General features: G+C 35.1%; 1 protein-coding gene across 1 annotated transcript; it reads left to right on the top strand.

Moving 5' to 3' along the window:
* The first annotated feature begins 1,137 nt into the window (after window positions 1-1,137).
* On the top strand, window positions 1,138-26,199 carry LOC140750038 (uncharacterized). Its single transcript, XM_073083343.1, has 6 exons — window positions 1,138-1,371; window positions 23,226-23,387; window positions 24,061-24,297; window positions 24,744-24,886; window positions 25,465-25,584; window positions 25,930-26,199. The coding sequence occupies exons 2-6, from the start codon at window positions 23,229-23,231 to the stop codon at window positions 25,985-25,987; spliced, it is 717 nt and encodes a 238-aa protein (XP_072939444.1). The 5' UTR covers window positions 1,138-1,371; window positions 23,226-23,228; the 3' UTR covers window positions 25,988-26,199.
* Window positions 26,200-27,309: the final 1,110 nt, after the last annotated feature.

The raw sequence follows: 27,309 nt of genomic DNA on the forward strand, positions 1-27,309 counted from the left end.
GGTTGTGTGATGTGCAGTTTGTGTGGTCGCAACCACACAAACTGCTATCCTTCCCGGGGTCGCTTGCAAGACGGTTCGAGCACCCACTCTAACCGCCCGTAACCCCGGAAGTTCTTTTAAGTCGCCTCTTACGATATGCAGGGGATACCGTAGCCCTACTACGGTCCCGGTACTACAAGGACAATACTTCTTAAAATACATCTTTAAAAAAAAATGTTGGGGATGGAAAATTCAAATCTAGTCACTACTATCTGAAAACATTGCGAAATAATACTTAATTATAATAGTTTAAGATGATTATTGAACTTGTTATTCTACTAATTCTGTTTTATTTGATGTTAGTTACGCATCTGTTATTAATCCTTTAAACTAATACTTTAGGTTAGTTAGCACCAGATAGATTTTTTGTTACATCAATTACAGTACCTCGTAGTACAGTGGGTGAAACTCCGAACAAAGCATTTTTACGTAAATGCAATGTGCCAACGCCTTTATTGTGCTGTACTTTTTGCAAACATTGTGATCTACTTGAGCCGTGAAAATCAAGGTGATATCACTTGTTTCACTTTTCTCGTCGACGCTTGTTTCAATACTGACGAGTGACGAGAAGCGAGAAAGCGAGATTTTTAACGATTATTTTTTTCTTGAACCGTTATAAATTTTACGCGTCGCCATGTTAAAACAAGCAAATTAAGCGAGAAGAAAAAAAATATCTATATAAATATATAATGCGATATAGGTTAATTAAGAAATTTATTGAATATTAAAAATAACTTAATTGGGCATATAAGCATAATTTAATACATTATCAGCATAATTTGATATATAATTTAGTACCAAAAGGATTTCTATGGAGTATGTTGTTTACGAAAAGATGATAAGTTTCCCGTTTTTATTTTCGTTTTGGGATGCGGAGGTTCTGTTCCCGTCATTAATTTTTTTAAGATGTAAATGTAGATTTAGGTAGGTATAGCACAAATATTCAATAAAATTACATAATAAGTATTTAGTTCGAGCATCGCGTTTCTCTTTGTGCAAAATTATAGCTTTTGCATGCAGATAATCTGTTCGCCGTCAATTTACGATAGAACTAGTTCTTTAAGGCAATAACTACTAAACTCGGTAACGCTAATAAAAACAAACCCCTGCATTCGTGCGCGCGCCGCAACACCGAACGCAGGCGACGTTAGAAACTCGAATTAACGCGCCAAAACTTCTGACTATTTTTAATCTATGGTGACTATAAAAATATAAATATTTGAAATTTTAAACGCTCAAATATGACAATTTACAGCAAAATTGTGCAAATAATTCTGGTCAGTGTGTGAGAAACGATAATGTTTTAGATCAAAGGGATCACTCGGATTATTGGTTAGTATTTAATATTTTTTCGTAATTACACAAGATAAAAAAATATGAAAATGTGTTACGTATTATTTTCCTTAGGATGGATTTTTAAAACATTTATTCAAATAAATATTATATATTAATTCATTACAAAATCTAACTATTTTTTATTTACAATAAATTAATTAAGAATTATTTCTGAACGTCAGTAAGCTGAAGCTGAATGTTTGAAGGTGGTAGAACTCTTTGTGGTTTGACTCCGGCGGCACCACCGCCACACCTATTTCTGCCTAATAACAGCAGTGTTAAGCGCTGCTGTGTTCTGGTTTTAAGGGTGTGGTTAAGGGAGACATACTTTTCCGAGGCATTCCAGCTTAGTCCTCAGGGGTAGCGGACCATCTGTGCCCGACCTCAGGTAGGAATATCTAATCATATCTGGGGTTGATTACAAATGTCACTGCCGCCCGGCAGTAGTCACTTACCATCAGGTCGACTGCATGCTCGTCTGCTAGTCCTATATTATAAAAAAAAACTATCACTGCTTCAGACTGTATATATTTTAATTTTTGTATAATATAAAAAAAAAAAAACCTCTACATGCCTTGTTAGGTGTAGAGTTTTATGTGTTCATAATAAAATAATATTATTTACCCCAAGACTTATTGCAGTGAAGCTTATAACAATTATTAAGTAACTTTTTAAAACAATTAAGGCTTCAGGACAATTCATTTGTGTTTTACTAATGTTAAAATAATTGAACCTGCTCGAACTACTTAATTGAATGAGACCAAAGCAAATAGGTATTTGCTGTTGGTATTTATTCATATTTAATATACCTATATTGGCTTATTATTATACAACGTTTAAAATTAATTGTAATTATTGTACACACTAAAAACTACTTCCTTGTGCCCTGTAATATTTCACTAAATAACAAAAATAATTAACGTTTTGTAAAATTGGTCTTAAAGTCAAATATTCTGAGTATCTAATAAAGTGTAAAGAAATCCTCCTACATTCCCCTTTTTCCCATTTAGGTACATAATATCTGGTGATTGAAGGGTGGTAGAGTCAGTGGTAGAGTAGTTGCAATAAACCAGTAGAGTAGTTCAGTTAAGGAGAAACCTACCACCGCCGCACCCCTTGCGTGAAGTATCTCTGCGTTTTATTGAAAGGGTATAGATCCCGGCCGACTTACATTTTGGTGACCATCCTACTCCTCAGGGGTGAACAAATCTATGATCGGCTTCAGTAAGAACCTGTTCTATTAGAAATTAATCACAAATATCCATCGTCGTTCGCTACTCCGATCTTCGATTAAACCTTATAAATTGCATTTCGTAAAAACATGTTGTTATATAATAAAAAATATAATAAATAACCGACGCAAAAAAACTACCTGCGAAGTAATACCACAACATCGTTAATTTTATGTTTTGTTTATTTTTGTGTAAGCAGTTATTGGCCCGAAAAAGATGATATTATGTATAGAACCCTGCAAAAACTTACTATTGTATATCATGAGATCATTAGATGGGTTTTTATTTGTATCCAAAACAATTTAGTCGGAAAATTAAGTATCTAAGTATATATATAATAATGCAGGTAATAGGGTTGCCTTTTTTATTTAAACAAAAATGCCTGTGTCTTACACTGCAAAAAATATAGCACATATTTTCCTGACGATTTTATTTTCGGCGAATTATTTGAAAATATTGAAAACCACTGCTCATGGTGCGATTTTAGGGCGAAGCCACGACACTAAACACAGGCATTTTTTTATTTTGCCTAATAACAATATTGTCGGAATGGTCAGCGCTGCTGTGTTCGTATTCGTATATGTGGAGAGAAGGACATACTTATCCGAAGTGTGCTAACTTTGTCCTCAGGGGTAACGACACATCCATGGGCGGCAGTAGCCACTTACCATCACTACTTGCATGCTCGTTTGCATATTTCAATTTTATTAAAAAATACTATTCAGTGACAACCCTAATGGATGTGGTTCCAGCGTAAATCCCCAAGATCACGGATCAAGGATAATGATGACTATTCTACCGACAATTTTCTATAATTTACCATCCAAAGGTCGCCATAGACAATGACATTTTTTTTGTTCGTTGTGCCACTAACTACCTGCTTCCGTCAAGCGTCGGTATACGTTAATCATCTTGAAGATGAGTTTTTCTTTGGCAAGTATATTTCTTGATCTTTTATAATATTATTTTTTTATTTATTTATTTAGTCAATTAGCACGGATTACTCCAATTACACTAATGAACAATGATTGATAAAAATTACAATTTGAATAATTAACATAAATACATTAAATAATAATAATAAAACAGATCGTGAAATTCAATACCAAGATAATAATAATTAAAACAATGTCCATGAGAAAACAAATAACAAACAAAGAAAGGGTAAGTACAGTACCTACCATAGAAAAGAAAAATCGATAAATATTATGAAAAGATATATTTTTAAAGATGATAGGACAATTATGATTCGACTCATTTGAAGCAGTTCTTGCATTTCGATGGAACGATATTCTGTTACTCAATTAAAACAATAAGAAAAGGGGCGTGGTATTGAAAAATAACTCACTCCCTACCAAAACCGAGGAGTTTTTCGAAGGTTTATGATGATGTTAGGCTGATGATGAATTCTATAAATCCTATGCCTACTGCCATCCCGTAGTTGAAACACTTGGACGGGTATTTTCTCCACTCAGTAATATCCCATTGTCCTTTTCATACCGTAGAGCCACTACAATGTACAAAGCTGTACCTGATCTGTAACTCAGAAATAATTGCTTAGGTTTTTTTTTTATAATATAGGAGTAGCAGACGAGCATGCAGTCCACCTGATGGTAAGTGGCTACTGCCGCCCATGGACATGTGTAATCAACCCCAGATAGGATTAGATATACCTACCTGAGGTCGGCCACAGATGCGCTGCTACCCCTGAGGACTAGGCTGGAATGCCTCGGAAAAGTATGTCTCCCTTACCACACCCTTCAAAACGGAACACAGCAGCGCTTAACACTGATGTTATTAAGCAGAAATAGGTGTGGCGGTGGTGCCGCCGGAGTCGAACCACAAAGGGTTCTACCACCTTTATAATTAAAAGGTAAAAAAATAATTTAAAAATTATATCATTTACATATTGTAGTAGGTTGTTTTTTACGCCCTGATAATTTTGGCCTTGACTCGGATTTCCTCCAAATTTAGATTCATTTTTAAGATACATTATATTTTTTAAAAAATATAACAAAACTTACCTAATATCCAAAGTAAGCTAAAAAGTAGGAGGATTTTGAATATGGAATATTTACTGAAGGTAGTTACCTTTTTCAACGTAGGGTAAAACCTCCAGAAGGTACCCGGTGCCGTGGCAGCGAGATATAATGCAGTGTATTTATTTCAATTTGTGTTGTAATATTGGTATAGATTTTTGCCATATACCCATTCTAATAATAATACATATAATCGTTATTATTAAATTCCATGTATACTACTTACTTCAAAATACGTGATCCGTTTAACAGTATAAGAATCCTAGAATGAACAATTTATATGTAGTACATAACAGGAGTGACGGCCTAGTGATTAAGTAACTCAGCCCCTTGATCGAGAGGTCCGAGGTTCAAATACCAGGCAGGCAAACTTATCGCGGACGAGTGCTATTAGCGTACCTGTGGTCCCGAAAAAGGGCGTTTAGAGGAACACCGTGGGGTTTTAGCCGGTAAGAGTCCGGTATATCCTCTTCACTGCCCCCGCAGCCGAGAGGAACCCATGGAGGGTTTCCCCACGAAAAAAAAAAGGCAGGCAAACCTGATTTCTCAAAGTTATGTGCGTATTAGAAATTAATTACCTATGACTTGCTTAAATGGTAAAGGAAAACATCGTAAGGAAAAAAACACACCTGAGAGATTTATTTCTCTATAGAAAAAATATCTCTAAGGTAGGTATGTGAAGTCTACCAATACGCACTTGGGCAGCGCGATGAACTATGGCCTAATCATTCTCACTCAGAGAGGAGACTTGATGATGATGATGATAATGATATAGAAATATAATTATTTTTGTCTAATCTATTTTTATCTAATTGATGAAAATGATCTAAATATAATCAACAGTAACTAAAAAAGAAAAGCACATAATAATTATTAACACATGTACCAATAAATTATTGCTTTATTTTACTATCCATTGCCAGAAGGTTAACAACCCGAAAAAACAGTTACTTGACCATTTCTTTTCGATTGAGGTATTAAAGTTGGTTACATTCACATACACACAATTACGTTTATCTCTTATTTATATGTAGTTATATAAAACGGGAACTTTCACAAAACTACTTAATAAAGAGACTGAAGAAAACATATAATTACGTTATATATGTATGTACGAACATATTACATATGTATGATAATATTTAATGAATGACATAATTATAATAATGAATAATTTTAATTTATTCGTAATTGGGACTTCTAAAATGCCTTGACAGATGGAACTTGGCGAACTTATATACTTTTACTGTTATCTTATGTACCTATGTTCTTGTAAATAAATATTTACTTGAATTTGAAATATTTATTTCGTAAGAGTTTCTCAGATTTCCTTTAAATAATTCTACCACAAAGATAGAAGACGTTTCATAGATAACTAAAAGTCTTGAAATAATTCTTTAAACAAAACCAGGAAAGTTATCTGAGACCTTCAGTTGTACTCGTAGATAAATATCTTGGAGCGATGATTAACTACAACTGGCCAATTATTTTCATTTATTCCACGCTATCTTAGAAATAACACGAGAACTACGTACCTACCGTTGATAAACATTCACATCAAACAACCACTTATATTAGATCATTTTCGTTTTAAAAGTACCGATCACGGTAGAAACTATTTTGACTATTATTTGCATATACCAATCAGTAAAGCAGTTATAGCAGGTTGAAATTTGGCTTATCAATCGAAGAGCCCGAGGTGTGAAGCCAGACATATCTGCGTGTTCGAAGTTTAGAGAGCTGTTGGCTAGACCTCTCAATCGGGCATCCCTAAGTTCGATACAATGCAACTCCGATTTTTAAAAGTTTGAAAAGTTTCAAAAATAGCATAGTACATAGTCATAGACGGCTAAGTACAGATTGTTAGATTTCACACACCTTCAAAACTTTTTTAGGAAAACTCTCAGACACTTCAGGATTGCTCGAGAAGTTTCCGTTTATCGATAAAGCAAGTGATAATCGAATTCTAATACAGATATTTGAAATATCGGAGAGGCTAGAACTCGAATTCAGGACCCCAGCGTAAGAGGTTGAATTTCTAACAACTTTGCTATCACTGGCTTAGTGATTATAATACTAATTGGGACATTTTAAATATGTACATTAAAATTCAGAATAACTTCCTTGTTTTAATTATATATATACTAGATGACCCGGTGAACTTCGTACCACCTAATTATGAGTGACTATCTGTACCTCGTGGTTTCACTCGTGTAATTTATGTATTATGTCCATAAACTACTGGTAAATATTAGGAAATGGCCACAGGAGAACAGGAAAATAAAAAATACAATTAAATAAAATTCACTCTACCTCTCTGCACTCTGTTATTTTTTTACCGACTTCAAAAAGGAGGTGGTTATCAATTCGGCCGGTATCTTTTTTTTATGTATGTACACGAATTACTCCGCCGTTAGTGAACCGATTTTAATAATTCTTTTTTTATTGTGTTATTTTTTATTGTAGGTTCTAATGAAATGACAAAGTCAGTTCATCATTGACTATTTAAGGGTCTGATAATGTGGCTCGGAGACAAAATATGTAACTCCTCAACCGATGGGGATATTTGAGTTGTGTTTGAAGATATTTAGTGTAAGTTCTAACGAAATTGCAAAGTCACTTCATCATTGACTATTTAAGGGTCTGATAATGTGGCTCGGAGACAAAATATGTAACTCCTCAACCGATGGGGATATTTGAGTTGTGTTTGAAGATATTTAGTGTAAGTTCTAACGAAATTGCAAAGTCACTTCATCATTGACTATTTAAGGGTCTGATAATGTGGCTCGGAGACAAAATATGTAACTCCTCAACCGATGGGAATAATTGAGTCGTGTTTGAAGATATTTGGTGTAGGAGGTTCTAATGAAATTGCAAAGCCAGTTCATCATTGACTATTTAGTTAGGTTAGGTTGGAACACATAAGACAATATAAAACTAAGCGGGCAGGGCGCGGCAGCGCCCTGCGAGCGGGCGGTTCCAATCAATGTAAATTCAGACCTTACCTTAATTCATGATAAACGTGTTATACAATTTTATATTGTATTAATATAAATGTTTATATAAATGTTATTATGTCATCACTAAAAAGGGTAAAAAAAATTTTAACAAAAAATACAACCGACTTCTATGTCACTACATAGTAAAAAATAATTCAAATAAATGTTGGTTTAGTACATATTTCTGAAGTCGGCGCTCAATATATTTCGTTCGAATTATTTTTTACTTTGTTTTGATCTAAAAAAACAAACAGTGACTCAGATGCTTCATTATGTCTTATGATAATTTTCTTAGTGCTCCAAATTAACGGATATTAAATTAAAGTTCCATACCCGATTAAACGACCCTAAGGGTTGATTTTCCAAAAACGGTGAAAAATGTGTTCTATTATTTTGAATCAAAAAGCTAAATTCCAATTTTCATAGACTTTGCTTCAAAATCTGCCGACTTCTAAACGAAGTGTCTTCTAAAGCCAAATGCAAATTTTAACAGTCTTTGCTTCCAAATTAACGGATTTTAAAATAAAATTCCAACCCCTACTTAACCATCTTAAGGGTTGATTTTGCAAATATCGTAAAATAGATATTTAATTACTTTCTATCGAAATCCCAAATACCAATTTTCATATAGATTTGCATCAAAACTGGGGGACTTTAATACAAACTTTCAACTCTTATTTATTCACGGAACGCGGTCGAACAGGATAAAAAGTATCCTATGTCCGTCTCCTGGTTCTAAGCTACCTCTCCACCAATTTTCAGTCAAATTGGTTCAGCCGTTGTTGAGTTATAAAATGCTTCACGAAAACGCGGTCGAACGGGATAAAAAGTATCCTATGTCCGTTTCCTGGTTCTAATCTACCTCTTTACCAATTTTCAGCTAAATCGGTTCAACCGTTCTTGAGTTATAAAATGACTTCAAGGAAACGCGGTGGAACGGGATAAAAAGTATCCTATGTCCGTCTCCTGGTTCTAAGCTACCTCTCCACCAAATTTCAGCCAACTCGGTTCAGTCATTCTTGAGTTATAAATGGTGTAACTAACACGACTTTCTTTTATATATGTCAGAGCGCCGAGCTTCTTCTACAGTACAAGCCGGGACAATAACACAATCAATGTAAATTACAGCGAATGGCTCTATTAAGGAGCCTTACGTAAACCAGAAGGCATGGAGAGATATTCGAACTATCCATCAGGTGTAACGAAAGCAATACGCTCAATAGAGTCTTTACGAACGAGAATCTGGTGGTACTCGCTCGCCATATTCAGGGACATGAAATAATGAACACTCACCCTTTTTACTACGCTTTTATCAGCTTTACCTGCATGTATCTAGGTATGAATGCATGTAACGGAATCTCAGAACCCGATACCCACTCATTTCTAACGGTAAGTTCAATTCAAAATTTTGAACAACTATTAAGGTCCTATGATAACACATTATTTTCGTAGCAGTGTTCGAGGTAAGTGGCGCCGCAGCAACGCGGTGCGGACTTAATCACAACTAATTAACCAAGTGATGCTGTTATCGATCCACAAAGTTCACCACCAAATCGCTAGATGGCGTTAATTATTATTGAGATAAAAGTTCGTAACTAGATTGCAAAAATCATTACCTGTTAGTTTAACTATAAGTGTATTTTTTTTTTAGTTTTATTTTTAAATTATAAGTTATTCCTAACTAATAGAATAGGACTCGAGAACTATTCTTCAGCTTTCTCGTAAAATACCGGAGTCCAATAGTTCGTTAATTTTATTTAGGGCCATTTGCCGCTCTTCAGGGCTAAGTCGGTATAGTCGTCGTATCTTCAGAATAAGTTGACATACTTCAAAGGAAAACCCCAATGAGGGTAAATCTCTACCTATCATAATATCATGTGAAATACACAGGTTAGGTACAACGTGAAACAACTAGATAAACGCAATGCCCTGTAACACTACTGTCGTTAATAATTGCAAGTTACAGTTAACATTTGAATAAATAAATAAAAAAAATAAAACGCCTTCTACACTCACAACCCCACATCAGTTTACTACCTGTTTGGCGGGTGCCATGGACACACACAGTGACAAACATAGATTCACCTAGACCAGAAACCTAAATTTATCACTTAGACATCCGTCTGGCCGGGGATCGAACCCGGGGCCCTCCGCGCCTCAGACCGGTATGGTGACCGCCCTGCCACGCGGGTCCTTAAATACCACTACGAATAACTCTGGTATTTTGTCGTTTACCTGAGAATATGTTAGCTACACTTTCTTTAAGTAAGGATCATTCAGCACCGGAATCGACCTTCCTCGGGCAGTGTGTCACCATGTGACCCTTTTCACCGCAGGAATAGCAGATAAGGGGTCTCTTAGTGGCTACTGCTTCCATAGTTTGTTGTGGCGTACGATTACCTAAAAACTCAGAACGGGGATTAGTTATTACATCTCTTTTGCTTTTATTAAAAACGCAGAAATTTCAGCAGAAACGTGGCCCATCTTGCCACAACTATATCATCTTCTATCGTGATACATTCGTGGTTTCTTCGCATCACTAGGCAAGTTAGTTGTGTGAATTTGGAAGCATGTGCTATAGTAACAGCAATGGCAATTTGTTCCACCGCTAAAGATCGCCACTGACTCATTAGTGTACTAAGAAAACGAGTGGCATACGAGGACATGCATTCTCCTTCCGTAGGGGTCTCAATACACAATCTACACAAAGGCTGCCGGAGTTTTAACAAAACCTGCCAAAAATAGGTCTCCCAACTGAGGCCAAGTTATTTCAGTAAAGCTATTTTGTGCTAACCATGAGGTCGTAGATCCTTTGAGGGCTTTACTCATTGTAATAATAACATGAATAACCGATAATGGCTTCTCTTGCAAAGATTAAATCCACTATATTACACCAGACGCGTGCGTCGCTTCCGTGCACCAAATGTGACCTTAGAATTATAAGAGCTTGGTTCTCTAATTACACGAACGAATTCCTTCATTTGCTTTTTCTGCATTTCAAATAAAATTTTCCAACTGTCACTCTCACTACGCTGTGGAGCTCCTGGGCGTCCCGCTTCTGATGTCAGAGCGCCGAGCCTCGCGTCTGACCGATACAGAAATGCCAGATGGCGTTCCTTCATAGTGCACCAACTGCTCTCGGTTCCAACAAAGAAGCACACAAGAAAATAATAAATTCGGAGCCGATGGATTTACAAGTCCACACGCCATCAACGTCAATTGTCAACTCACTCTCAAAAACGAAACAATAATCATAGTTCTTATAACAAAAAGGCGACACTTGCAACCCCATCCGGAGTTACCCGCTCCAAAAATATAGTCTACTTAAATAATTGTTAATGAAGTAATTTGAATGGAAATCATAAAATAAGATTAAATAGCTTCAATTCAAAATTAACTAAAATTAATTGAAAATAATAGCCCGCGCCGTTATATATATAGATTTTTATTTGTATAATTTACAATGGAATCTTTAAAAAAACTTAAGGATAATGCAGATATTTTTATGTAAGTGTTATTGTTTTTCAATTTTGTATATTTTGTAAATAATTTCTGATTTTTTGAAAGGCAGAATATTGACAAAAAAAAACAATTTTAGTTGGTTGCAAAACAAATACAAATACAAAAAGTAAAATTATTTAAAATCTGTCGCAAATATTTTACATTTTAACAGCTTGTACTCAAAATTAAAATACCTACTTACTACGTATATAAAGAAAATTAGAATGTACCGGAATTAATAGGCAACCAAGGTCTTACTCGTATATCATTTAAGTAAAGGTACAAACCAAAGTGGCCCGGAAACTAAATTCTGGTCCAAGTACAGCGGACATTCTAATACATACGAAGTTAAGATGGCAGTTATACACTTCCATACTTAGTTATATTTAATTTATCTTCATAAACCAGTTTAACCCTATGTAGGGAAAACGGCACACACATCAAAATAAGTCTATTTTGAAGGTGGTAGAACCCTTTGTGGTTCGACTCCGGCGGCACCACCGCCACACCTATTTGTTCCTAATAACAACAGTGTTAGGCGCTGCTTGTTCCGGTTTGAAGGGTGTGGTAAGGGAGATATACTTTTACGAGGCGTTCCAGCTTAGTCCTCAGGGGTAGCAGCGCATTTGTGGCCGACCTCAGGTAGGAAGGAATATCTAATGCTATCTAGGGTTGATTACAGATGTCCATGGGCGGCAGTAGTCACTTACCATCAGGTGGACTGCATGCTCGTCTGCTACTCCTATATTATAAAAAAAAGTCTCACAATGGCTTTAGGTATATGTCCTTTAACAAATTATCGATAATTTAATTTAATGAGTCTACTTGATTTGCATTGAATTAAATCACCAATGCCAAAAAGTTAAATGATTACTACTACCCAGTTTAAATTTTCTGATCTGTTTCTGAAGAAAGTTCTGGTATAATTTACAGCCCAACGAAATTGCTGTTGTTTAGGTACAATAAATTACCTCCTTCTACTTCCTCCCGAAAGTTATCAGAAACCGACTGACGAAAACCTAATATGAAGACCGTATTATATCCCAATTTTTTCTTTAGGCCCTCCTTACTATCATCATCATCATCATCATCATCAACCCATTACTGTTCCACTGCTGGGCACAGGTCTCCTCTCAGACTGAGAAGGATTAGGCCATAGTCCAACGCGCTGGCCAAGTGCGTATTGGCAGACTTCACATACCTTTGAAAACGTTTTTCTTAAATTTCTCACTATACTTATACCTAAACAAAAAATCTTCTTACTATATAAACAAAAAATGTACCTACTATTATAGGTAGCGACACCGTATTAACCTTACATGTAAAGTTACCAAGCCTACAATCCATGGGAAGTAATCGGTGATCATTAGATAGTAGCCACGGGAAACGGCTCAAGGACTACGAGCGACCCGTAGCCCTCAATGTCCTACGCACCGTCACTGACATAATATATTACTGTGAGACATAGATAAGTATAGATATCTCATCGCCTTGTAATTCAAGAAAGCCATTATATGGCTTAAACGGCTGATAATTCTGTCAGCTATTTAATGGCTGTCATAGTGTAATTTACGCGGAACAATGCCTACATGCGCAGTTAAGTGGTGCAAAAACACGAAATCGAAGAAAAAGTGCGAAAAATATCGTTCCATTCGTAAATGATCTAAAAAATACATTTTTTAAATATTTTTCAAACACGGAAATCGAGGCCATAGACAGTTTTAATTGTCAAAACTGGTTACATTTTCTTGTTAGGAGTGAGTAATCTTTACTAATCTATGCTGTGAGATGGTAACTTGGAAAACTTTCCTAGAATTTGTATCGGAAGTCATAGCTTTACTCTCGTTATATTTCAATCTTAATGATTACCGTCGTTCATGTAATATCCGCGTCACCATGTGAACTGTGTCAGCTGTAGCGACAAGGGGCCATGTATCTGTGGGCCCCTAGTTCGCTTATCTTTAATAATAAAGTTGAACCTGCGAATTTTTTTCTATAATATCTTACTCCTGTATGAGATAAGCATGCAGTCCACCTGATGGTAAGTGGTAAATGCCGCCCATGGACATCTGTAGTCAACGCCAGATAGGAGTATATTCCTATCCTAGGTCGGCCACAGATGCACCGCTACCCCTGACAACTAAGTTGGAATGTCAGAAAAGTATTTCTTCCTTACCGAAAAGTGCAGCTCGATTCAAAATATGTAGTACCTATGATGTTATGTTACATTGCAGATGTAGTAGCATTAGTAAGATTAGTAACGGTTTATTACCATTGACTCTAATTAGGAGCCCACCAAAAGGAAGCCAATAGTGAGCCACACGCAGAGTAAAACCAAATCCGGTCTGCTATGGCCGTATTATTAAATATTTTTTGTATACTAAACCCCAAGCCACCGCAATTTCAAAAAACCGTGTCCGAGGATATGAATAAGGTTGGCGTTAAAGATATCTAAATTAATAATATTATGAATTTAAAAACAAATTACTTTAGTACTTTTCCTTTACCTCTATTTAGCCTTCGATTACAACAGTTAAGTAAATACGTATACCGACAAAATATTTGATATTTGTTTTAAAAGAGTAAATACTTATTGCAATATTGATTTACGAGTCACGCCTAACGCGAAGGTGCACACAACAAGGGCGGTTGGTCTCTGGTAGTCCTTGGGCCACTTCCTACCGAATACTATCGAATAAGCTACTTCCGATTGGTTGTATACTTGTTTTATGTGACAGAAGCACCTATCAAATTGATATTAAGTTGTAGGCCTCTTTTAGATCTGACAGGAGCTCTTAAACATACAAAACAGTGACGAGGACCCTGTTCAGTACCCTTACCATGAGTTTTTACGTTTTGACAAAATGACTGTTTTGGTATTTGTTTACGTATTGGCCCATACAATTTCCAAGTTCTGATATAATCCGCTAGGGGCGCTGATTGGAAATTGTATGGGCAAATACGTAAACAAATACCAAAACAGTCATTTTGTCAAAACGTAAAAACTCGTGGTAAGGGTCATAGACTTAGAATTTTTTCGCTACGCTAGTAAGGGTACTGACTAAAAAGTAAGGAAAATTGTAACATATTTTCCCATTTTATTTTATCAGCAAAACATAGATATATAATCTAAATTAAAAGATGTATGTGAAACACAAGCTCATATGATTATTAATGACATATCAAATACCAATTCTCATGAGAATAATCTAGAATATTTATTTTATAACAACATCATATATTTTGTAGTTACTCAACGTGTCAGTTCCGTGATCCGTTATTAATTTTGTATAGTGTTCCGTAAATAAAAACACCGGTTTCAAAACATACACCCACACACGGAATAAAGGTCTAAATATGCACTATTAATCGTTTCGCGCAAAAATATTTATTAATAGACCAGACAACAAAAAATATAACGTTAAATGGGTATAATAAAACATACTTCATGATTATTAATTAGATTGCGTAATAAATATATTTTCCAATTGATATTTGGCTCGCATTAAGCCCATTTTTTATATAAATACCAAAGTACACATATACAATTTTCTTAAATTACATAATTAATAATAAATACTAATAAAAATAAAAATCGGTAAGTAAAGAATTTATAAACTACTTAATATGTATTTGCAGTCCTTTGTAAGCATAAAACCACTTGCAGAAAAGTAATGAACTAATTCAAGAACATAATATAGGTACTTATCCGTTTATAGTAGAGAAGATGTGTGTAATTTAAATATGAACACAGGCCACATGTCACGCAATTTTTACCGTTACATTTATGTGATGTAACATACGCACATAAGGACTTCAAAAGCTTCAAACATTGACAAATTGCATGTCGCTATAGACCAGTGCTATTCAACCTATCACATGATATGACCCCCTCTAGTGTGTAAAAATATTTTGCGACCCTCTACCCACGAAGGTTATTACGTGAATTTTACTGTATTACAAATATCGGTATATTTTAAAACCTTATATTTTTTGTATCTTTTAGGGAGGCTTAACGAACCCATGCAACCCATTATAGAAGCTTACCTTTTTAACTTTAGATTGTTTTTGTTTTTCTTAAATCAACAAACTTCGCGACCAAAAAAAGGTAAACTTTCTAACTCCTGAGGACTCTGAGGAGGAGAGATTGCGAGTCACACTTTGGAAATCACTGACTAGACAATTACTCGTTTTTGTACCGAGCTTAAGAGGAGGTTGGAGGAGGAAGGTTGCGTTAGACAAAATTGGAGTGACTAATGATTATCTTAGATCATCCGTTCATGACTAAATTGCAGATTAGTGTTAATATGTTGCACGTTAACAGTTTCAAAATATACCTAATCTTTGGCTTGAATTAAGGTGTCCTTAATTATGTTTAATGATCGTTTTTGTACCCAGTGGGACCTATAATTTTGATTGAAGCAAGAGAGATTCAAATCCAAGGTTTTAAATCTTTAATTTCCACATCGTAGTAAAAAATGAGTGTCGTATACTTTAACAAAATATTAATGTTTAAAACTTGTTATAAAATGTATTAATTCAAAAGCAAAATAATTAAAATATTTTCGAAATAACTATAATTAAAATATGTATACTTAAAATAAACAAAAAATAGTGTTTTCTGCATAAACATGGGAATGTATCGTTAGATACGTTTTATGAAGACAATAAAACCTTTGTTTATGAATAACGCTTAATGGATTGCTGTAAAAATAGGCACTAATTAACTTTTAACACTAACCATGACCCTGGGTGTGTGGGAAGTAAAACCTACATATAATTGTATATCATCACACATACACACACACACACGCACACTTACACACACACACACACACACACACACCCATATGCACGAACGTACGCATAAACGCACACCGTCAATTGTCTACCTATATCTACTAATTGTGTAATCCTGTTTTGGCTTAATTTAAAACATACTGTATATATTGTGAAAATATGATATGTATCGCTGTTGGATTACCTAATAAATAAATAAATAAATCTAATGAAGCTATTGTTTCCTGGTAGAATAACTTATAGGTACGCTTAGTCATAAATATTGCTTTATATTTATTTTGTTGGTATTTCTGGTAATGCCGTACATGGGGAAACACAAAATACGGACTCTTCTAGTATTTTCTGTCCTTGTAAGTTTCTAAACAAACTTTGCATACAATATTTTAAATAAACTTCCGCCCGCCCACTCACGTTGCTTTAAGAGCACGGCATTTTATTTTTGTGCGTCACAATAATAAAATCAAATCATTTTATTAGACACCAATATATTAATACAAGTAACCTTTGTTAGTTACCTAGTTACTTTTTAAATAATAATCTGTAAATATCTCTAATCTCTGCTTAATAGTAGGTAGGTAGTATCAATATCTACTACACCCCTTCCATATGTGCCAAACAAAAATTATGGATTTTTGTAAATCAACATATTATCTTTATGCCTTCATCGATCAACTTTATTTGCTAGAGAAGTTTCTACTTAGTTTATCCACCTGTTTTTTAATTCGAAAAAGTCTAGAAAGTAACACAATATTTGCTATCGCAACTCGTAAACCAAGCATCCTTTTCCACTTTACATAGGTATCTACTAAATTACTAAATACTCGTATACTGGACATTTCAATACTTAAGGGCGGGTCGACGATAGATATATTGCAAGTGTTGCCAAACAATGGTTCTACCATTATTAAACTAGCAAGCTGCCAACATAAACTTTAGTAGAAAGTCGGGTATCGCATGATCTTAGGAGCCGGTATTTGACCAATACTACTCCTTACAGAGCCGTACTTACAGGCTGCAATCGCTTCAATACTAAATTTCCGGGTTTCCACCTGTTTCTTCGTAACAGACTTAACAGGTTTCGGTTCCTGCCTTTTGTAATGGGACGGTGAGCATTATTTACGGTAGAATCATTTGTGAAATTGTTTCCCCACAGACATACTCGACCTGCGTGGCGGAGCGGTCACCAGATCGGTCTGACGCGCAAAGGCTTCCGGGTTCGATTCCCGGCCAGACAGATATCTGAATGATGAATTTAGATATCTGTTCTGGGTCTGGTGTTTATGTACGTCTTTGTGTGTGTTCATGGCACCCACGATACAGGGAATCCTAGTGTGGGCAGTAAGTGTAGAAAGCGTTTATACTTATACGAAGTAAACTGTATTCGCTACTAGCTTCATCTTAACTTTTTCTTTTCTCACCCGGGGCTTAATCTGTATTTATTTTATTCTCCGTCTCCCGATAAATTTTACTTAGCATTATCATCAGCCCATCATTTAGAGGAGGGCAGCTGGTGTATGGAAAGGTGGTTTGTGCATTTTAGGAAAAGGGGAGACTGCCCCTCTTAGCGACGCCAAACGGTACAATTGAATCATTGCGCTCACATCCTTTATTAAAGTTATCATAGCTATAGATCAAGAACATGAAACCTTGTGTATATCCTACTTCAAACGAGATAACACACAATTATGTGTATTACCTATGTATAATATTAAAACCACATAGAGCGCATTCGTGCTTGAAAGATTGAAATTGAAAAACTTAATTTAGAGTCTTGTCTAAAAACTTTAGAAAAATTTATTAATGAGTTAGCACGTTAATTTATGATGTTGCAATCTATTGAACACCACTCCAAACCCTCTATTTCTATTTTATAACAGTCTTACACGCATTACTAGATTCAGCGTCGTATAATCACAGAAATAAGCAACTATGGCGGTTGTCACATAGCTACAAATTATAGTAATTGGCAATTTTCAAATCTGTGTGTGTATGAAGATTTCAGACATTAAATATATAGTATCCCGTAATCCGCCGATTAATCCTTCGATTCACGCTGCAAAACCTACACTCCGTGGAGCATGGGTGAGCATCATGGCTAGTGGAAGTACACCCGAAAATGAACCTATTTTTTTTTTGTCACCACTTACGACGTTATTCAAGTCCCGGAACTACAGGGACAACCCGAAAATGGACCTACTCTTTCAACATACGAGTATTTGTACATTTCGCTGTTCGGCTGTGTGCAGCGAATATTTACACCTAAGAGGATTAGCGTCTTGAATGTCAAGCTTCATTGTTTTTCGTCTCCAAACAAGTAAAATAGTTTCGAGATTTAAATATTTCACAGATAAGGCTCCATGACCACAATAAACATTTTCTTTTTAACCTCAACATAAGTTACAACAGTTAATGTTGTTGGTATTTCACCACGTTCCCGCTTATCTGTAGTCATCAAAATTGCTGTCATTTTGTTGCGCTTTGTTTTAAAAATAATATAATTGAGCACATTGTGAAATGCTAACGAGATGCAGTACCACAAAGAGCGCAAATGGATAAGATAGCTTTCGTTTAAATCTACAAATATGTTTCTCAATATGTTTCATCTACAATAAGGCAATTAAAGAATACGGTTGTGCATCATCATCATCATTATCATCAACCCATTACTGTCCTATTGCTGGGCACTGGTCTTCTCTCAGAATAAGAAGGATCAGGATTAGGTTAAGGTCTTTTTTAAGATCAAGGTAGGCAAGTTTCCTCACGATGTTTTCCTTCGCCGTTTATGCAAGTGATAATTAATTTCTAATACGCACGTAACTTCAAAATATTAGAAGTATTATTCTGGGATTTGAACCTAGGACCTCCCAATCGAAAGGCCGAGTTACAACCACTAGGCTATCACTGAACACGATTGTGCTTAATTATTTATGTTGCACGTAATTATAACATAAACCTATGTTCGTAAGTAATTTATGTATAGTAAGTATTTACAAGATACACTCTTATATACTTATTTTTATAAAAATGTTTTACAATTTAGGTACCTAATATTCATTTTTATATTATTGTGAATATGATAATTTATTCAACAAGTTTTTTTTAAATTTCGTTCACACGAATAAAATCTCAAGAATTATAATTAAAATTTATCGCAATTAAGTAGTCTTCAAAAATCTTTGTAAAATAAAACTTAAAAGTATTATGTTAGTTTTCTTTGCTTACGTCCTTATTCGTTAAACAATCATATTTATACAACAGTCACGAAACGATAAGACAAAAAGGTTTTTCGAGAAAAATGACAACTAATATGGAAATTTATGCACGGTTTTTTGGGCTTGAGAAACGAACAATGTCGGTAAACAATGGTTGTTCATGTAAATTCCCTCGCATTATCCATTTGGTTTTTACTTCATCTTTGTGTAATGACATTGAGTAGATATACATGGGTACATGAACGGTGTCAATAATATTCAGGAAAGGTTATAACCACCGAAGCCGTACTCATAAGATAATAAGTTGGGCTTTCTTTTTCGCTAATCTATTCCCTATTTCTACTTAATAACAACAATGTTTAACGCTGTTGCGTTCTCTGTACACTTAAAGTATACGAAGCATTCCAACATTTCCAACTTAGTCCTCAGGAAGAGCCCCGCACCTGTGTCCGGGTCATGCATACATATTTTATACTAACCTTACGTCAGTAGGATAATATACATATCTATGGTGTCATGTAGGAGTTTTATCTTCTCGGGATTGTAATGGGATTTCTATGCAGTTGCCACCTATCATGGTTCATCATCAATCCATAACTGTCCCACTGCTGGGCTCAGGTCTCGTCTCAGAATGAGAAGCATTAGGCCATAGTCCACCGCGCTGGCCCAGTGCGTATTGGTAGGCTTCACATACCTTTGAGATTTTTTTATATAAGCCTCTCAGGTGTGCAAGGTTTTCTCACGATGTTTTCCTTCACCGTTTAAGCAAGTGATAACTAATTTCTAATACGCATATAACTTTGAAAAATCATAGGTGCGTGCCTGGGATTAGAACCTCGGACCCCTTGATCAAGAGGCCGAGTTTCTTAACCTTTAGGCCATCACTGCCTATCATGGCTACTGACTGATATATACTGCATTCTGGTTAGTAGACTGCATGTTAGTTTGCTACTTCAAAAAATAAACAAAGATATAAATTGGTAGGTGCATTGAAAAGGAGTAGACCTTGAGACTATTTTATAATATCTAATCTGTTACTTTTTATTCATAGGAAATCGCTTAGAGTTGTTAGACTGACTAAAATAAATGTAGATTGTAGGTACTGAATACAAAGTAGAAGGAATGTTAATATGCCAGCGCAGGCGGATCTGAAATTAATATTTCCAGCTTGATTAATGAAATATAAATAGCAAACGTAAATTGCGCTGTTTAATGGTAAATTGTTGGCCACGAATATGGACATTGGACATCCTTAATTAACCACAGATAACATTAAAGTCCTACCTAAAGTCGGTCACAGATGCGTTATAATTCTTGAAGATTTCATTGGAATGCCTCGTATAGGTAATTCAAACCAGAGTGCTTAATAGTACCTAAGTACTTAGGTTCTACTGTTATTTTATTACTCTATCCGCAAAGAAAAATAAAATTGACTTTTAATACGATTACATGCGAACGTTTTTGTTCTAGTGGAAACTTAAACAATTCTTGGAAGGCTTAGAACGCGAGTTTTTGTAACTGAATGAAATAAAGGTTCCTGCGGTTGCGTCGCGTGCCGCCACAGAGCAATACCACAGCAAATTTATACCAAATAGGTACTTACAACAAAGTGATCTACATCGATACTTTGCAATAGAGAAGGTACTCAAACCTTTTTTGGCGTTAGGTAAGAAATTTGGTTGAGTGCTGCCTTTTTTAGTATCACGTAACTTCGTGAAGCAATTTGTAATCCAAGATGGGTACAGAGCAAACATTGTGACAATTGTTCTTTAAGTTTAGTGTTTTCAAATACTTACTTTGTTTAAAGGTAACTACCCAGAAATAAAACATGTATGATGTAGAGTATAAAACGATGTTGCTTAAAATTACCTGCTAATTTCACTATTTTTATGAAATAAAAAATAATAACGATCATGCAATCCCTTAAAGCCTAAGTTAAAATTAGAATGCGTCTTATAAGTCTGTCACACCACATATACATATATGCACATAGCAATACTTAACTGCTCCCGTAAGGCAATATTATTGCCGTAAGTTACCTAATAGGTTTGGCAATGGTTCCGACGCACGACAATAGTTTGACTTCTACATTTAAAAGCATTCTTTATATACTTATATGAAAATTTATTTGTAATTCGATTAAAAATTTTACTTGGTAAATGTACTCCTATATTACAAATCAGTAAATAAGTACTCACTGTATAGCCAACACAATCGAATCGCACGCGTAAAGGTTTGTGGAAGTATTGTCTAATACACTGTAATTTACCCTCCCAGTAGCTAGCAAATTATATGTACAGGTACAATTTGCTCCATCGATACTGCTGTACCTAATTTGCTTTTCCTTGACATGATGCGCACGAAACACGCTTAGTTTATTTATTTTGTGATTCACTGAGACATTGAATATTCAATAGGCATAAATTATATCACGGAATGTTTTATATTCGTATGCTGTTCATAGCTGACAGATGTTATTGCAAACACATCTTCCAAATTACATCATATCAATATAGAAGGTGGAAAAACCCTTTGTGGTTAGTCTGCGAAGGCACCAAAAAACCTCTATTTTCTGCGCAATAACAGCAATGTACAACACTGTTGTGTTCCGGTTTGAAGATAGTGATATGGGAAGACGTATATAACTTATCTGAAGTTGATGATTCATGTCCATGGGCGGCAATAGGCACTTACAATCAGGTACAATGAATGCTGCTTTGCTACTTGCTACACTAAACATAAAATACATAGCTGCTCTCCCGAGCAGCGACGGAGATTCTCGAGCCTGAGCTCTACTTAGCGCCGAGGACGGCCTCCGGGGAGTTTTATTGGGTAAACCCACATAATCTGGTGTCGCTCCCACCACATCAGATACATTTTGAACATGACCCCCTGGTCAACAAAAAAAGAGGTATAAAGTACTGGACGCGTTCCAAATTCATTTTCAAGGGAAAATCGACCTGTAAGTATCAAAACGTATAAGACTACATTTAAAAATGTATTGTAGCGTTCCACAAATTCTAATAGTACACGAAATATTGCACAGCCCAATAGGTAATTACAATGATTTCGATCGGGAACCAATATTGCAAGAGCTATTTGAGCACTTAGTAGTACAAAGTAATATATCGTATGTTACACAATTTTAATTTTGACACCATTTTACTTGTATTGTTTTTGTTTTATAAGATTGACTTAGCAAACAAGCATGCAATCTAGCTGATTGTAAGTGGTGTCTATTACCCATTGTCATCGGTAACGAACTCTGAACAGAATTGGAGTTTAATCTGAATAAGTTGTCACTCCTGAGGACTAAGATATAAATCAGTCGGAATCCACGCCGTTCCTAATACCAAAACGATAGAATGACTTAACATTAGAAATAGGTGTGACGGTGGCCTTCTTTTAGTCCAATCACGAAGGGTTCCACCACCTTTGAACTTTAGGTTGACTTAATCACCGTTTGTTAACTTTACTTACATAAATTAACAGTTACGGTATTAAACTCTTGCAATAGACTGATCATATTACTTGAGACATCGTTTTGTGGTTTGGTTCTTACCACTGTTGATACCTTTAGTTACGAAATGAGTTCGTCATGGTATCTATCATATCCGGGATTACGAAATCTACGAAAGAATGTTTAATTAGGCCAGCGGGAGATTTTTTTAAATATGTAGGGAACTTATTTTATAGTTATGTTATGCAAATAGCATACATTCGAGCAAAATGCATTTGTATCGGGAGTCGGCAAAACACGCTCAATCCGAAATTTACGATAATAATCCGAGAGTGAATGATACATTGCATAACTTGGCACTTTATAAATTAGTTTTATAAGTACAAAAGCAAATTTGATGATATTTGAACTTACGTCATTGTTATTTTCGGAATAAAGTTATTGCACTTATACACAAATTTAACGAACAAACTTTTTACCCTGTTAACCCTTTTCTTGTTTCACTGTTGGACACGGATCTATCCCACAAGAACCAAGAGGGGCCTGGTACTATATACCTATTTTATATATGCAATATAATGCACATTATGTATTTTAATTATTTCCAGAACATGATGGAGAACGTCGAAGGTGGCGCAGGCATCGCATGGAGGCTCTTAGCGACGTTGGAGGGCGGATCCCTATTGCTGGCCACATCCGCTTTGCTGGCTTATACAGCGAGAACCAGAATCACTAAAAAAAGGAGACACCGAAATATACAACGAGTTTTAGTAAGTTCCTTACTTTGTTCATCATTTATAGTTGCTGTGATCAATGAAGATGACCTTGAATGTTTTAGACTCTGTGGAACTTATCGGCTATAACATATCTTAGGTAATAAATCATAAAAAAATGATTATAGATAAAACAATGTAATAAAAACTAAACGACTTAAAGAAGACATCAACGCGATCCTATACACGTTAAATTATTTCATTTTATTTTAATACAATACCAACAATTTATTAGAAAGAAGTTAAATATAAAGTTAATTTTGAAGGTGGTAGATCCCTTTGTGGTTCGACTCCAACGGCACCACCGCCACACCTATTAACGCCATACCTAATAACAGCAGTGTTAGGCGCTGCTGTGTTCCGTTTTGAAGGGTGTGGTACGGGAGACAGACTTTTCCGAGGCCTTCCAGCTTAGTTCTCAAGGGTAGCGGCGCATCCGTGGCTGACCTCAGGTAGGAATATCGAATACTCTCTGTAATAAACCATTACAGATGTCCATGGGCGGCAGTAGCCACTTACCATCAGGTGGACTGCATGCTCGTCTGCTACTCCTATATTATAAAAAATAGCATAAAAGTTAATTAATGTTACAGAACTAAAATATAGATTAATTTTAGCTCTTCCGTACTTCTTTATTATTTCATATAGATTTAATTGTCCAAATCCCCAGATTACAAATACATCCAATCCACTGGGCAAGGAATTGCAGACGAAGCTCGAAGCACGTAGTTGCATCGTGAGCTCATTAACAAGCGACACGACGAGCGAAGCGGGTGGCATGAGCGATGCGACGAGCGGAGCGGACAGCGACATAGATGTGTTAGTGGTTATAGGTTCCGAGCCGGTGCAACACAACTTAAACCACATAGCGCAATTGGTATCTGAAGATGTGTATAATAATTTAAGGGTAAGAAGAGTATAGAGATATATCTAAAATAAAAACAAATAAAAATAGTCAAATACACTATGTTTACGATAATGTATAAAAATATTCACTGGATACTCGAGAGCCAAATTCTATATGAATATCCTTGAAACAGGATCTGCGAAGTTCTTCTTGAATTACCTTAAAATTTATGACATTTAAAGCTAACAAATAAATAATACTAAGCTCAGATACTAAAAACTGGATCTTAAAACATTGACCATATCTTTTAGTATTCCTTTTAGACTTTGACAATGTCTTTTACTATTCCTACAATTCTATCCTATCCTATCCATCCTATCCAAAGTAAGTTTTGGTGTTATTTAATTTGCTAACACTTATTGCAAATAAAAATGTTGAATGTATTGCTTGTAAAAGCCTCTTGGATATTTATATGCCCTTTGTTTATTATTTACATTTCCATGTAGCTAATGGAGTCCTTGTCAGCAAGACTGCGGCGCGGCGGCTGCATAGCGTGGGCGTGCGCGGGAGCGACGAGCGGCGCGTACAGAGACGCTATCGCTGCTTTCGACACCGTGTTGAAAGCCAATTTAATACACGTCGCTAAGACGTAAGATTTGAAAATATTCTTGGTTAACCATACAAAAAATAGTACACAAATGATTAATAGTGAATTGAATGAGATTGCAACATAAATTACATCTTCATTAAAGATAGGTACTGTGACTCATAAATTATTATAAAAATATGTCGGACAACACTATTCATTTGGTAGCTATATTTAAATCATCCTAGTAGTATGAAATTTCAACCTCAATTGGAGTTCCGGGTATTTAAATGCTAGGTACGATCTTTGTTTTTTCTATAATAGTAGATAGGTGTGCGTAATATAAATAAAAATATCGTGAGTCAACCTACATACTTGAAAGTAGTCTATAAAGTTCTCAAAGTAGTGTTATGTATACCTACCTATTCGCACGCATTCAAAATGGTGAAGTATGGCCTAAATCTTTCAAATTCTGAGAAAACCTCTCAAACCCTTCACGTTCTAAGAAATCCATGACCAACTATGAAATAAAAATGTCTTACTGTGCACCTGAAATAAATAAATAGCAACATAAATAAGAACAAAATTTAGATTTAAGTTTCTTTAGGCGTATTTGCAATATTTTGTTGTAATTGTTTCAGTTCTGAATGCGAAGCAATATGGATAGGCCGCTGCCAGACCACGGAACAGGCCGTCAATCGAACATTAGCAGAACTGATGCCATCTAGCGAACTACAGCTGACAAACGAATATTCGTTTAGGTAACATATTATTATGGTTCTAAGTTAATTAACAAATATTATAAAACAAAAACCTGTCTTCTTGAAATTATAGGCCATGTAATTCACACAATTTTGATGAATTCAACGACACCTCATATGTTAAAACAGTCGTTTAGGCTGGAGGGCACGCCAAAGAATTACATTTAAGCCATTATGCATCCATACATATGGTAGAAAATATTTACGTAATACCTTACGTAGTCGGGTAAACATTTTAACTATTTAATTATTAATTATAAATATTCTTGGATCTTTGAGTGGTTATGTCTACATGTCTTTTGGTTTTTAAAATATTTTTAATATCCAATTTGTTTATCTTTATAGAAACGTTGCCAACAAAGTGAGTGAATATCTTGGGAGATGGCTGAAGATAATTACCTGACAACATTTATGTAACAAATATATCCTGACTTTCTAAATTAATTACCAAATGTTAAACCAGTATTGTGAGAGTAGAAAAAAATTACAATTAAGAAATGTGAAGGAGACGAGCTTACAAAAAGTTATGTTATAAGGTTTTCCATGTTCTTAAGTACATTGTGATATTTTTAAAAGTGTAACTTATGTTTATTAAATTAAAGAATATTATAAAGACATGTTGTTTGTTTTAACTAAACCTCCTCAATCCTTTGTTGATACGACTGAAGACTAATTATAGGAATTCAGAAATATGTAATTTATATTTAATACCTTAATATACTACATATAAGAATACGTTTCTTAATTACATTACTTCCAAGCTTGTTTAATATGTAGGATGTTAAGAATATTATATTGTAATATTCTTAACATCCTACATATTAAATAAGCTTCAAACTGAGACTGTCGGAGATTTTCCTTTAGAAAATAACATTTTTAGTAAGTCTGCCATAAGTCTGCAAGTCTGAAGCTACACTTAGTATAATAATAACTGTAATATATACTAAAATAATAAGTAACTATTTGATACGCAGTTAATCTGATATTAAGTAGTAACTGTCGCTATGAATATTTTATGAACTTATAACTTATGTGTTCAGAGCTTAAAATATAATGACATTTACGCAAAATGCTTAGAAAATTCCATAACCTATATAAATAATTGGAAGTCTGAGAATTTTTTTGTAATAATTATAAGAGTATCAGACGAGCATGCAGACCTGATGTGAGTGGATACTGCCACCCATGGACATCTGTAATCAACCCCAGATAGGATTGAATATTCCTATCTGAGGTCGGCCACAGATGCGCCACTACCCCTGAGGACTAAGCTGGAACGCCTCGGAAAAGTATGTCTCTCTTACCACACTCTTCAAACCAGAACACAGCAACTTTTAAAGCTGCTGTTATGAGGCAGAAATAGGTGTGGTGGTGGTGCCGCTGGAGTCGAAGCACAAACGATTTACCATTGTTTACCACCTTCAAAATGATGTACAAGCTTTTTATAATTTAAAGAATTTGAATACATGTGGCGCCACCTGTTATCAAACTCACGTAGACCACACTACACATTTTGTCAATAAGGGTAAATTCATAATATCGCTGACAAAAATAGTTATAAAGAAACTTATCTGACTTGTCTTATATGATATTGAACAATAAAGAATTACAAATATAAAACATACAATACAATTATTTTCCATTGTTTTCTATTATTAGACTACTGATTTTATTTTATTTTATATCTGTTAACTACGCCTTGATTATGATTTTATTTTACTTCCT

Source organism: Epargyreus clarus, unplaced genomic scaffold, assembly GCF_041222505.1.
Source record: "Epargyreus clarus isolate Ecla_fem2 unplaced genomic scaffold, WU_Ecla_fem_2.2 ptg000003l, whole genome shotgun sequence".
In the NCBI taxonomy this organism is placed as follows: Eukaryota; Metazoa; Arthropoda; class Insecta; order Lepidoptera; family Hesperiidae; genus Epargyreus; species Epargyreus clarus.